The following is a 13,558-nucleotide window of genomic DNA, read 5'->3' as shown; positions in this document are numbered from 1 at the left end:
TAAACATATTCTCATTATCCTTGAATTAATTTCAGAAAATCTCATTTCCTCCAGGTTGTCTGTAATTTCAGTTCAAGATAAGATTGTATTGTTTTTTGACATTATCCAGTTATCGATTTCAAGTTTTTTCGATTAGATTTTGGTAACGCTGAATTAATTTTTTTTACAGTTTCTCTTCGACTAATGATTAAATATATATAATAAACAAGACCGATAGTTAATAATCGAAATAAATTCACTGAGTAATAAAGTAAAACAGTTGCTATAGTTTTGTCCATTGAAAATTAAAACTTTTTAACGAAGAAAGTTATATTTACCAGTTTCATGGTAGATACAACAATAACAGAAAATACAATAAACATTATGAATACTGACATCTAATACAAGTACTGCAGCTCCTATTTTTAATATATTTTAATACGTTGGTAAAATTAAGGCCACCATCGTTTATTTATATAATTTTGTTTCAAAATAAATAATGAATATCTAATTTAATATTTTTAGTACTTTTATATTCTTAATAAAAACATATTTTAAGTCGATTAAAATATTTATTGCTTTACAAGTTTTTATTAATTTTTAATGAATTTAAATCTTATTTCACAAACATATTGAAAGATTTATAATTATTTATTTTAATATTCGAAATATTAATTGGAAATTAAAAATTTTGATTGAATCATATTTTGTTTTGCTGCTATTATACTCGGTGATTCAAATAACTTTAGTTTAGGGAAAACGAAAAAAAGTATTGTTTCGAATTTTTTATAACAATTATGACTTAAACTATTTTTGTTTATTTTGAAAAAAATTTTTTTCCGATTTCGCCGAAATAATAATTTTTCAACAATTTTTTATACTAGTTTAAATATTTTTATATCTCCCGATTTTTTTTTTTTTTTTTTTTTTTTGATGACCTCCACTATTTTTTACTTCCAATCTTAAACTTTCCGCTTATTTTTATTGATATTCGATGCCTTCAGCTTTAAACAACAAAACATGGAATATTACAGAAGTTGCACACTCATCATCATACTGGAAAATTTTGCTTCGTCAATCTTTTATTCTTCAATTCTTCTTTATATAGAATTAGTATAATTTAAATTTATGTAAATATACTTACGTTAAAAACTTTGAATTTGCACATTTACGCAACCACATTAATCATAAAAAACAAATGCTGTTATTCATTAATATTTATTAAGATTTCATATTTTGTACAATAGTATTTACAGCTCTATATACATAAAATTATTAACGATATACATACATATTTTAGGCACTGAAATTTTTCTAAATGGAAGATACAAACACGTGACTAGTAAAAAAATTAAAAGTATAAATAATAAATACGAAATAAAATAAATGCCACGTCTGAAACAGACGCAATAAAATGAAAAAAGATGAAACTAAAAATACCTGGTTACATATTAACTTAATTACATAATGTTTTAAGGCAACTAGTAACAAGTTATTTAATTTAAATTAATAATAAAGAATAATAAAAATACTTAAAAACTACAAATAAGTTTGAGAAAGTTACAAAAACAAATAAATAAAGTACCTGAAACAAATACACTCATACTGTCGAAAATACTAACTGGTGGTAATTTAACAGTAACGTTTTCCTTAAAATATTCCGGTATTTTTCGAAGAAATAAGTACCTAAACGATTAAACCTTTTTGTTTTTGTTCCCTATGTTTTCACATTTACACTGAAACATGCATCCTGTAACCTGAACACATTCTCACTTGAACTGAATACACAAAGAGTAAAAATTATTGCTCAAAAACAAACTTCAAATAGGAAAAATACATTATAACACTTATATGAAAGCAGAGAACAGTCTTATTTCCTTGATACCTCATACCTATACATACCACCAAACTTGAAAAAAAAATTCAAAGCAAAAACTGTATTATTGCTGATGCTAAAGGAATTCAACTGTAACTTGTTGATCTCACTTAACATCACCAAACTACAATAAATTATTGTATCCAGATTAATATCTATGTTATGTGAACATATACATCATAATATAATAATATACCACAGCCTATTAGACTAAAATATATCTTTAATGCGTGAGATGTTTAACCTTCTCTTACAACGGTTATTTGTACCTCTTAAATTTATATAATCAATACCTTGCTAGGTAAAATTTAACCTTTACACATATCTATCGAAATCTATAAAAATATTTTGTTCTCCTAGTCTTTTTGATTGAATAACTACGAGTCTCTGAAGAATTAGATCAAAATTTTGTCGTAAATCAGTGTGCAGCAACTTTAATACTAGTTTTGATTTCATTAACACTCCATAAAACTTTTAACGAATACTCTATAATAACAGAAAAGTGACATGACTTTTATTCAAATGTAAAATGTTTTAAAAGGAGTTGTACAAAACGTTTTTTATTTACATACAATGATTGACAGACGCTGATACAATGAAAGGTGATATGTAAACTTAAGCGAATAAATTAATACGGTCCAGTACTAATTTGGAGCCTAAATAATATTTTTAACGAGAAAAACAGATGATAAGAACTAATTGCACTTATTTGAGCAAAAACATAAAGATAAATAATGAGAAATCGACTATGAAACCTGATGCTAGCAAGCCGACGTCGAATTCCAGGCCCGTGGCTGAAGAGATGGAGGCTGAGGCGCCTGTTGTTTGCTAACAGCTACAACAGAAAAATACACAAGTCAGATAACAATTTCGGCGTGACCACAAATTAAAAATAATAAAAAAGCAGATTTTTATTGTTAGTGAAAGGATGCCTGATGTATATTAGTATATGAATGAAAATTATTCAAAAACTTACCTCAGAGACATAGGTGCACAATTTATTAATAATCACAATTTACAGCAAAGAAATTATTTCAATATACAAATACAGCATGCATAATTGTTTTAAAAATGATGAAAAGTTTCAGCTAAGCACATTCCTCCTATTGAGCAAGCCAAAGATCAATCAAAGCCAAGTAAACTGTTGATTTGTCGCTGAAGAATCGTTCCGAAATCGATTGATTCTTTATTTCTGTCGTTAATGACATGAATTACAATGGTGATGATCCGTGATGCACATTTTCCAGTACGAACAGGATTAACAAACAAGGTAATCATGAAAACCAAATTACTTAACATGATTAATTTATTATTAACAATAAATAAGACTAACAATGTTAAATAAGAATACTACAACTAATCTACTATTAAACTTACAAAAAAAACTTTAAATGATAAACTAAAAACTAAACAAATGATAACTAGAGATACAAGATGCAAAATAAAACAACTTTTCACGTATGACTAGATTAAATATTCCTTTGACACAATAATATTGCTGAACATCCTTTTTAACCATCATTTAATTTGTGTTGAACACGCAATACGGTGAACATTCCTTAACCCAGATTTGCCTGATAACTTGTTAAATGTCTATTTTAGTATTATTACCATTTTGTAAAAATAATAGAACAAGGCATATCTGCGTTAATTGTGTTATTATCAGACTGAATAAGATGATAACACCTATCTCTGTTATATTTTGTATAATACATAATAAAGGTTATTATGTTTATTAGGAAATTAAATTTGCGATAAAAATATACAATATATACACGTTGTTTCGGTTAATGGTGATTGATTTAGTTGGAATGAGACTATTCATGAAACAAACTCTGTAATATCAAAATTACAATGTATGTAGAGATAAAAATACATAAAAGGATAAAAAACAATGAAAATAAATATATCACATTGTTTTTTAGTAAAATAAAAGTATCCCAAAGCAATTTGTGTTGAAAAACCAGGTATATCATCAACATGAATAACAACTAAATCAATGATATTCCTGTTATGTAAAATGTATGTCAAATTTATATACAACAGAAACTGTACCTTAACAATAAAACAGGAAAATAAAAATGCAAAATGTTTTGAATATAAAAATGACAAGGAATGATTCTTTGAACAGTACAAACTGGGCACTGTTTACTAAAAGTTCACGTGAATCTACTACGGCACTCACAACACGTAGAAAAATGTTATTGCAGACGGTAGAAAAGAGTCTATTAGTATGTATGTTGTTAACCTGCATGCATAGTAATGGTCTGCGGTAGAAACACTCATGCAGAGCACCAAAATAACGTAACCTAACAGTTGCTCACTATAAACAAAAAAAATGTTAGAAACTAAAATAAATAAAAAACAAATATTATTAATAGAGTATAGAAACTCTACTATTGGACTAGCACAAAAACAAAAACATGTGAAAGCTTCATTAGAGTATACTTTTTAAATTTTAAAACTACTTGAGTAAATTAAACAAAGTATCATAAATAAAAATGTATATAAGTATACTCTGAACAACACACAACATAAAAAGAAATAATTTGTCAAGTTACTAGTATTAAAAGGTTGTAATTCGACAATTTTCTGTACAAAAGCCAGCCACACACATCCATCAACCATGCAATCAAACAAATAATCTACAAATCACTATAAACAGTTTAATTTATAAAACAAACAATAACATTAAGGAAAGCGCTCAATATCAGAGAAATTCGGCTTCAAATACTGACCTTGCTTGTTGGTGTACAACTTGGGGAAGTTCTTGAAAGGCGGCGGCCTGGGAAACAGGTGCGGCGAGTTAAACTTAAACCGTTCATCAAAGTCCACGTTCCTGTTCATGCTGGAGAGCCGTGGCGGAGGCGGCGGCGCGTTCTGCGTATGACTGGGTGGCTGAAAAATATTAAAATCGTTAGACACCACGTTCGTTAATTATTGTTATTAAATGTCTTACAGGTGGCGGTGCTCGGTTCGACCTGTGCATCGGCACCTGAGGCGGCGCCACAGAGGGAGGTGGCGGAGGCGCGTGGTTGGGCGGCTTGACGGTGTTCTTGGGCGGCGCGGGGTACATGTTGCCTGCGCCGCCCGGCGAATGCGGAGGTGGGAGGGGCGGCGCCGTCGTCGGCACCTGTGGAGGCGGCGCGTTCGGTCGTCCATTGTACGACCGCGGTTTGGTCAGGTTGAGGGCGGACCCGGCCAGCTGTTGCGATATGTCCCTGACGCTTACCGATTTCAGCGCCTGCGCGTCCGGTGATTGGGGCGAAGGCGAACGGGGGCTCTTCATGCTGTGAGCCCTGTTCACCGGTTTACCGTTTATTGCCAACTTCTTGGGTTTATTCGGAAGGGTACCTGGCAAATAAGTATGTATTTTACACATCGTGTGGCTCTGATAAAAAGGGTATGACAGCGTCTGAATGACAGTTAAAATTACCTTGACTTCACAAAAATTTAGCTTGAATACTTCAACAAAAGAATATTATTTGTTAGTAAAAATAATTGGTAACATAACATATTTAATTATAACGTCCTGCCTAACCATACAAATGTTGTCATTGTGACGTCTTTGTAACCGCAGAGCATTAAACATAAAACCAAATCTTACCAGTGGAAGCAGGCGGTTTAGGGGCCAGGTTGGGCTTTCCATGATTGATCACAGGTTTGTTTTGGTTGTGGTGCATGCCGTTGTAGCTGTCCGTGTAGTCTTGCCCGTGCAGGTTCGTGTTGCTCCTGCTCTGGTGCAGCGAACTGGAGTTTGCTATTAAAGTAGGCATGGAGTGGTTCATGTGATTCTGGTTCAGGCCGTTACGTGACATCACCGACGACTTCAATTCATCGCCGAACTAAAAAATTTATTAACTATCTTAATTGTTGCGACTGATTGTCTTGATTTAAGTATTTTTAATTGAAAATAAAATCTATTTTAAGACGTTTAAACTTGGCAAGTTTATGGGAAATTGTTTATCTGAACATTTCGAGAGTAAAATCGATGGTTAGAAACTAGGGAAATTGAACCTCCTAATCACTTAACCGAGACATCCGCTTGTATATCAACGTTTTTTCAATTACTATCCAATGTCACACCAGATAAACAAATGTAAAACAAATGTACCAGTTTCCTTATACACAGGAAAAAAGGTTAAAAAAATAAGGCTGAGGAGAGTGACTCACGTTTCTCGTGGGTGCCGGCGGTGGTGGCCCTCGATTTCTGTTGTCGTTGGTCGCTAATTGTTTCTTAATTTTGTTCTGTACAATTTCATTTTTCGGTGCGATCGGCGTCGAGTTTTGTCTGATGGCCGGCTGTTTTTGCACGTTCTCCGAGAACGGACCTAAAAATACGCAAAGGTTTTAAAAATAAGTCCGCTTAAATGATGTGGAAACAGTTCTTCTATTGTATAAGGAGGAAGTTTTTTCAATAAACAGCAGCTCTTATTAAAATATGCAAGTTTAATACACCTACGATTCGAGATACGCAAGTGACACGTGATAAGTAAAATTAACTTTGCCAGTGGCGGATGTTACACAAAAATGGGCTTGGAAATTTGTAAATAGATTGTTTCAAACAAAACTTTAGTCAAATAAACCGTGCAATTTTTTATTAGTTAATAACCCAAACTTTTGATTTTTTCCCATATTACACGAAAAATACATAAAATATTTTTTATACATATCAAGTATAATTAAACTTTGAGAATTCTGTTTTTAACCTGTTTAAACAATTTCTACAATTTTCAACCATGTAATTAATTAAAATCAATTCACACAAGCTATATTTTTTTATCCTTCTGATTCACATTTCTTTATATTGCATACATTTAAATGTATGAAGAAATTAAACGGCAGCATTGTATAATTAAATTATACTATAAAGGATTATTCTTGATGTAACTTTATATTTTTAAATACATTTAATGTAATAAGATTAAATTCATTCTAAAAAAGCCTTGAATAAATACATATACAATATTTTCCTGTCAATACAAAAGTTTGAAATGTGTTTACAATATTAGGTATTTCAATTATATTTTTATTTAACGTAAAAGTTTTCAAGATTTTTTACTTAATAATTAAGTATCCTTACAAAGGATAGAAACATAATACTTAGAGGAGAAAACTGTATTTAAACAGAAAAAATTTAATCAAAATATATTTCGAAATTTGAGGTTTTGAATTACCGCTCTTTATACGACATATATTTAAATGAATAAGACAAATTAATCTTACACAATTAAATATAATTTAATTATATTATAAAGGATTATCCATGATGTAACTTTATATTCGTAATTTCCTTTAATATAATAGGGTTATATACACCAGAAAAATCCTTCATTACAGAAATGCAACACAAAGAAAATTACTAAAACTTTTTCCAGATAACATGTAACACACAATTTTTCCAGCAAATATTTACAGTAACAACTGATTAAGAGATGACTAGATACCATATCTGTATACGTACTATTTGTAAGTTTTCCCGTTGGTCGCAGTTTTGGAATACCATCAGCAAACAGTCCGCCCAATCCAATCATACCATTGGGCTTCGGAGTGTGCGGCCCCGAATTGTGGGAACCACCACCAGAGGAAATCGTCCCTGTGTTGTTATTATTGTTGTTCGACACTTTTCCTAATAAAACAAATAAATTAATGCTCAAAAATAACAATAAAATGTAGATAAATATAAATAAATATCTTACCAACAATGGGCGCGCTTCGATCGTTCGTCACGACCTTCTTGAGGGTGGTACCCTTGTGTATCTGCTTGAGGAGGGCACCTCTGGCATCGGCCCCGCCGCCGCTCGGCGCCGTAAACTTGGGCATTGGCGGGGGCGGCGCACCGGGCGGTGGCGGCGGCGGTGGACCCGGCATCTTGGACTCGGCACCTCTTCTGCCACCAGCCACTCAATCCCGCACGGACTGCAATCAAAAATGACGTTAACACATCGGATCGCACTTATTGTTTATGAATAGAATTCTGATTGTGCTTTCGAAATGAATTGTTTGGCCAAATCACAAGAATTCTGATTGCACGTTTCACAAATGATTTGAGATAAAGATTGTTATGAGACAATATTTTGAGTGGATAAACGACCATTTGTGATAACGTGAAACCGTTTACAAATTGCAAAGCGTCGAAAGTCTAAAAAAACGTTTTGCTTGCAAATTTAAAGATTTTAAACATGTTCAATTACTTTCTGTTATACAAGAAATTGTTCTAATTTAAAATACTGCATGTAGAATGTAATATATTTTATGGCCAAGTAAAGAAAGCCACGATTAAACTCTCAACTTATTTCAAAACTAAATAAAATAAATCAGGACATACCAATGCAGATGCGAGACTATATTCTAGAAACTGTATATTTTTACAATTATGTATTTTTTGGTAATAAAAATCTGACAACAGCACTCTAGATATTGTATCACATAAATTCAAACTCATACTGCAATTTACAAATTTACATGGAGATATAAATATGAATAAGAATTTTTATCTACCCTTATCTTCAATATTAAAAGAAATTGTAAGTAAAAAATAATTTTTATCAGGGTTTCCCAACAAGTATAAATAAATGTTTTATTATCAAGAGAAAAATTATGACATTTTTCCTTGTTACGTATTTGTACAACTATATCTTTTATTTGAGTAATTTATTCACATTGTGCCTATGAACACACAAATAAATAATATAAATAAGGAAATTATAAACTCAGTTACAATACATATAATGTTTCGGATAAGAGTATTTAAATTTACTATAGAGAGTAAGTGTCATATTAACCAACAATTTAACTTCCCTGTCAACTGTTTTATATTTGTTACAGGAACAATTAAATAAACTAAATAAGGAAGTAACTGATAACTAAAAAGAAAAATAATATTTTCAATGATAATATGATAAAATATTATTGCTTAAAACATCTGTCATTCGCCGAAAAGAAAAATGACAACAAGTTTCCAAACAAATGTAAATAAATAAACAACCAAAAGCATTTGTAAACTTTACATAAATTGTGGTCTTATAATATCTTATATTATAAATAGGCCATATCAATTTTCAAACACACAGTAGGGGATGTTTTATATATTTATAAACATGTGTCATACACGTACAGGAAAAATGTGCTTAAAATAATTTCCAATTACACTTTTCAACAGTTGTGTCTGAACGTCACAATTAGTTGTACATTGCTTTTTCATGGTTACTTCTATTATTACTTGGTTATTATATTTGTGTTTTAAAAACACCACAGAATAAAACAATATCTTTTGTAAATATTTAAGTGAATAATGTAATAACGTATTAAATGTTCGAACAATAAAAATAATTTTAGGGTGCTGTCTAATGAACATTAACTTTATCTATCATTAATATGTTTGCTTATTCAATATTAATAATGGTTAAAGAGCAATTATTGGTCTTTGTTATTGTGTATTGATGTATTTTGTTAAACATGACACACTTTAACAATAACTTGCTCAAATAAATTATGTTTTATTTTTGTTACTATATACTGGGCGGCCTATTTGACAGAGGGACACCTCCATAAAATTTGTATTTTTTGAACGTTTTAACAAACTTTCAATTGTAAAGAATGAAAGTATGTTCTTATAGACAAAATATAGTCAATTTTCTTTAAAATTACGATAATTTGTGTTATTTTCGACAATTTATTCTATAGATTATTTGATTAAACAAATAAATTCATAAAAAGAATATGATTTTTATTTTTTCCGCAGAATTATGAATATGCATATTTTATAAAATTTTATACACACCCATTTCAGGGTAAGCTTAATCTAATGGTGTAGTTAGATTTTCTATAAAAAATTTGCTAGTATGATTTCTTAAATTTACATGCCTAAAAAATTACCTGGAGACTTCGATTTAGGGTCAATAAACGTAAAATTTTGTTCATAAATAAATATTTTCATGCATTACAATTAAAATAAAAGTTTATCAAAATCGGATAGAAAATATAAATTTCAAGAGGGTGTCACAATTTCATATGGGCCACACTGTACATTGTTGAAATATTATTTTGAAGATCTTTTAAGTGACCATTTATTCATAATTAATTTGACGGCATTTTTACATTGTGATGCATACATAAAAATACACATTAAAATATTGGCAATGAAAACTGACATAAGAAACAAATCACTTTAACATTGAAATTAATTTCGTCATTTATGTAATGATTAAAAAGAATACAATATATGAAATTTATATAAAACAATCTAATAAATCACTGTAATGGTTATTTAAATGTTTTCAATGTTAATGAAATTTATTTATTTATTATTTTTGGCAATATATAAAACACCTGAGGAGAGCTAAAATATTAAATACATAAAAGCTTTGTTTTCTACAAGAATACTTTTATTGTTCTATTAAAGTTCTGTATTTAGAATGACAAAACGAAAATAATACCCAGGAAAACTAGGTTATGTTTACCCCAACAATAAAAATATTGACAAAAAAATCATATAAATGATGTTTACTATAAATGAAATCTATTAACGTGTGAATTAAAAATATATCGCTGCATTTGAAACAAAAAGCATGGCCACAATTCAAATTTACATTCATCTCACTCGCAACTTTCTAAAACGACAAAATAAATTAAACAATTCACATGGCCTGGCTCCAAACAAAAGTCGTCACTTGTAACTTGCAATTAAGCCACTCAAATATAAATAACGTTATAAACGGCGAATTATTAACCTTTTCTTTATGCACGGAGTTATTGAACAGAGACGGCGGAACTGTTACTGGAAATGTAATTAAACTTTAAACAGGCACATCACAATTAAACAATTAATATTATTAATTACACTAAGGCAAACGGTTCGCTGGGGGCATTCATAGCGAATTCCGTCTTCGACCAGGTATGCAAATCGTTTTTTTGAATCATATTTTGTAAACCAATTTTGGCCAGCCAAGGTTGCAAGACGATGTTATTGCCACCCGATCTCGGTACATTTACATCTGGCCCGTATAATTCGAACGCAGCCCAACACAATGCACAAACCGAACCGTCAAATCGACGAAAATAACGGCCGTCCGCCGACGTCGATTCGTCATATGGACGGACGGCAAATAATTCGAAAATAATGTAGGTTGGCATGGAAAACACGTATTCACCTTATTCTTGGGATTCGAAATTCTGGCAGGTGTGCTGCGTACCCACAAATCATTCACATCACTGGTTCACGAAAAAAAAACACTTGTCACCGTACATTATTTACACGTAGGACAGAGACCGTAATGAGAATTGTTTTTCGAACTTTCTCCGACTAATGAATCTTTACGGAATTATCGCAGCCACAGAACATGGCGGAATACGTGTGGTGTGCGCATGACCCGTACTCACTATACCTCCCACTACAAAACAATCGCACAGGAATTGTTTATCTGTGGTTTGTTTTATTTGTGTTAAATTTTATTTATTTATATTCCACTCGCAGTATTTTACGTTAATTTTTGATTTGATTAAATGTATACTGTCTAGTTTCCGATAAAATCTGTTGTATACCATATTTATTTTGGACAGACTATATGCGTCCTTGCATTTTACGTCTTTAATGTTGTCGGCACTGGTATTTGAAAGAAATATTTTTACTCAATATTTTAAATTATATACAATTAATATAATAACAAATATAGTTTAGTTATTTAATATTTATTATAGATAAGATATGAGATAACAAATTGACATGTACTTTGATGCGTCTATTTATAAAGTTGTAATAAAAAAATAAAATAATTTACCAATAATTTGTCTTAAAATTTCTAATTTTTTAGGATAGTGGCCAGTAAGTAAAAAAAAATGTATAGAAATTAATTAACTATTATCTCAAATTAATATTTATTAGCACCTCTAGTTTTTTTTCAAATTTATTTTGTTATTTTATATTTTTATAACAAAAATTATAATATTTAGCATAACCTAGAAAAAATTCTATTTTCTAAGTTTCATAGACGTTAATGTTAAATATTTTGAAATTTGTCAAAAACATAATTAATATCTTAGCTAAATTTAAATTTTATAATATATTAAAAATTTTATATCCAATTGAAATAAAAGAAATTTTACATATTTGTATCTTGAACTATTAAGGGGATTTTTTGAGGTAAGTAGATTATATTACATAGAAAGAATCTGAAGAACTTGTTTATCGTTTATCAATCAACTAATAAATTAAATAAAAACCCCATTTTTGAATTCTGAACCAATAAGTAAAATTATTTTACCCCGATTTTAAAGTAAGTACATTCAAAAAGGTAAAAGTGCCCGGCCCGCTAATAATCAACAGTTCTCAGTGTTAACAAATATGAAACAACACACTTATTTGAAAGTACAATAGTACCTCCTTTTATAGAAAGACACATTAGAATAATCAGTAAAGGATGTCCTTTCTTGTCTTCTAGACAAATAAAAAATGAATTAATTGAATCAGTCAATATCAGTGTGTCTTAAAAAAATACAAACTTTTTGAGGGTGTCTCTGAAATAGACCACACAGTAAATATATAGAAATTTAAAAATAAAATGTTCTAAACTTTCAGATATGACGTAAAATATCCCCTATAGATTAATACTATTTATAATATTTTATTATTAAATAAAATATTTGTAATTCCTATACATATTTTATCTAGTACATCTAGATACCAGTTTATTTACACAAACTTGTTAACGTCATATTCAATAATTGCTTCCATAAATTTCTTATCACAACATCAATATTCATAATAAACACACATGTCGGTCTCGTACTGCTTACCAAACCCAAATAGAACAGAGATCACACGCAACGTCCGATTTTCCCCCAAAGTCTTGGTCCACACCCTGCAAAGTGAACACGTAAATAAATGCATCTCCTGCAACGAATCGTGCCGCCAACAATTTATCATCGCGTGCCGCTAAAAACTGCAGGCATTAATCCGTTTTTCCGCCACCTGATCTAAAAACCTATTCGAAAATTGTGCGCTTAGAAACGAATAAACCGGTTGAATATGCGTGACTGAAAAAAATTGCACGAGGCGAATTTTTTTTCTATTTAAACGACAAACATGTCGAACGCGATTAATTTGCTTTTTTCAGTGTGTGAAAGTACGCGTTTTAGAAACGGAATTTGTTTTTTCGTCGGTCATTCCTCGTTATCAAATCGGAATTGTTTTCACTCATTTTCCTTTCGTGTTGTCAATTATTTGCGGGATTTGAATATAATACTTGTGCTAGTGTTTGTAATAACTAAGCTTAGCAATAATTTATATGATTTATCACTAATAAAATGTCTGATAATATCAGATAAAGCTTTAACAACTTAATATCAATAATCTTTAGTGTGAAAATAAACAAAATAATATTGGGTACTTTAAAAGACAATATATTATTTGTTTGACAAACTACAATTTGTTTTATTAGAAGTTTAGTAATAATAATAATTCATCATTAACATGCGACCAAACTGAATCATTACATAACTAGATTTGAGTCACTTAAGAAATTATATAAAATCAATGAATCTTGAAAAAATTATGTGCGTTTGACTTTCTTGGTTACAATAAGATGATGACTAATTATATGAGTAATCTGGGAGAGATTGTGATTAATCGTCGTTTTTCGGAAACGAATTTACGTTAATTGCAGATCAACGTTTGTTACTGATTTCGCATATTCAGTTTCAAAT

The 13,558-nt window shown here is 30.1% G+C and overlaps 1 protein-coding gene across 5 annotated transcripts; it reads right to left on the bottom strand.

Annotated features, from left to right (window-relative positions):
- Positions 1 to 1,180: 1,180 nt before the first annotated feature.
- LOC109594519 (WAS/WASL-interacting protein family member 2) lies at positions 1,181 to 12,670 on the bottom strand. 5 transcript variants are annotated; one of them, XM_020009740.2, is made up of 8 exons: positions 12,650 to 12,670; positions 7,555 to 7,774; positions 7,320 to 7,484; positions 6,029 to 6,186; positions 5,463 to 5,700; positions 4,815 to 5,209; positions 4,594 to 4,753; positions 1,181 to 2,690 (listed from the first exon to the last, which is right to left on the bottom strand). In XM_020009740.2, the coding sequence occupies exons 2-8, from the start codon at positions 7,724 to 7,726 to the stop codon at positions 2,617 to 2,619; spliced, it is 1,362 nt and encodes a 453-aa protein (XP_019865299.1). In that variant the 5' UTR covers positions 7,727 to 7,774; positions 12,650 to 12,670; the 3' UTR covers positions 1,181 to 2,616. The 5 variants fall into 5 exon arrangements, with proteins under 5 accessions (XP_019865299.1, XP_019865298.1, XP_049823397.1 ...); XM_020009739.2 differs by lacking the exon at positions 12,650 to 12,670 and adding an exon at positions 11,008 to 11,207; XM_049967440.1 differs by lacking the exon at positions 12,650 to 12,670 and adding an exon at positions 8,184 to 8,204.
- Between the last annotated feature and the right edge of the window lie 888 nt (positions 12,671 to 13,558).

Source organism: Aethina tumida, chromosome 5 (assembly GCF_024364675.1).
Source record: "Aethina tumida isolate Nest 87 chromosome 5, icAetTumi1.1, whole genome shotgun sequence".
In the NCBI taxonomy this organism is placed as follows: Eukaryota; Metazoa; Arthropoda; class Insecta; order Coleoptera; family Nitidulidae; genus Aethina; species Aethina tumida.
Note: the sequence above shows the minus strand (reverse complement) of the source record. Positions and strands in the feature narration are given on the sequence as shown.

Excerpts from the sequence above, each read along its gene's own strand:
- LOC109594519 (XM_020009740.2), bottom strand. The coding sequence starts at position 7,726 with ATGCCGGGTCCACCGCCGCCGCCACCGCCCGGTGCGCCGCCCCCGCCA. Across the intron at positions 7,485-7,554 it reads TCGAAGCGCGCCCATTGTTG|GAAAAGTGTCGAACAACAAT; the intron begins GTAAGATATTTA and ends TTGTTTTATTAG. Across the intron at positions 5,210-5,462 it reads TAAACCGCCTGCTTCCACTG|GTACCCTTCCGAATAAACCC; the intron begins GTAAGATTTGGT and ends CTTATTTGCCAG.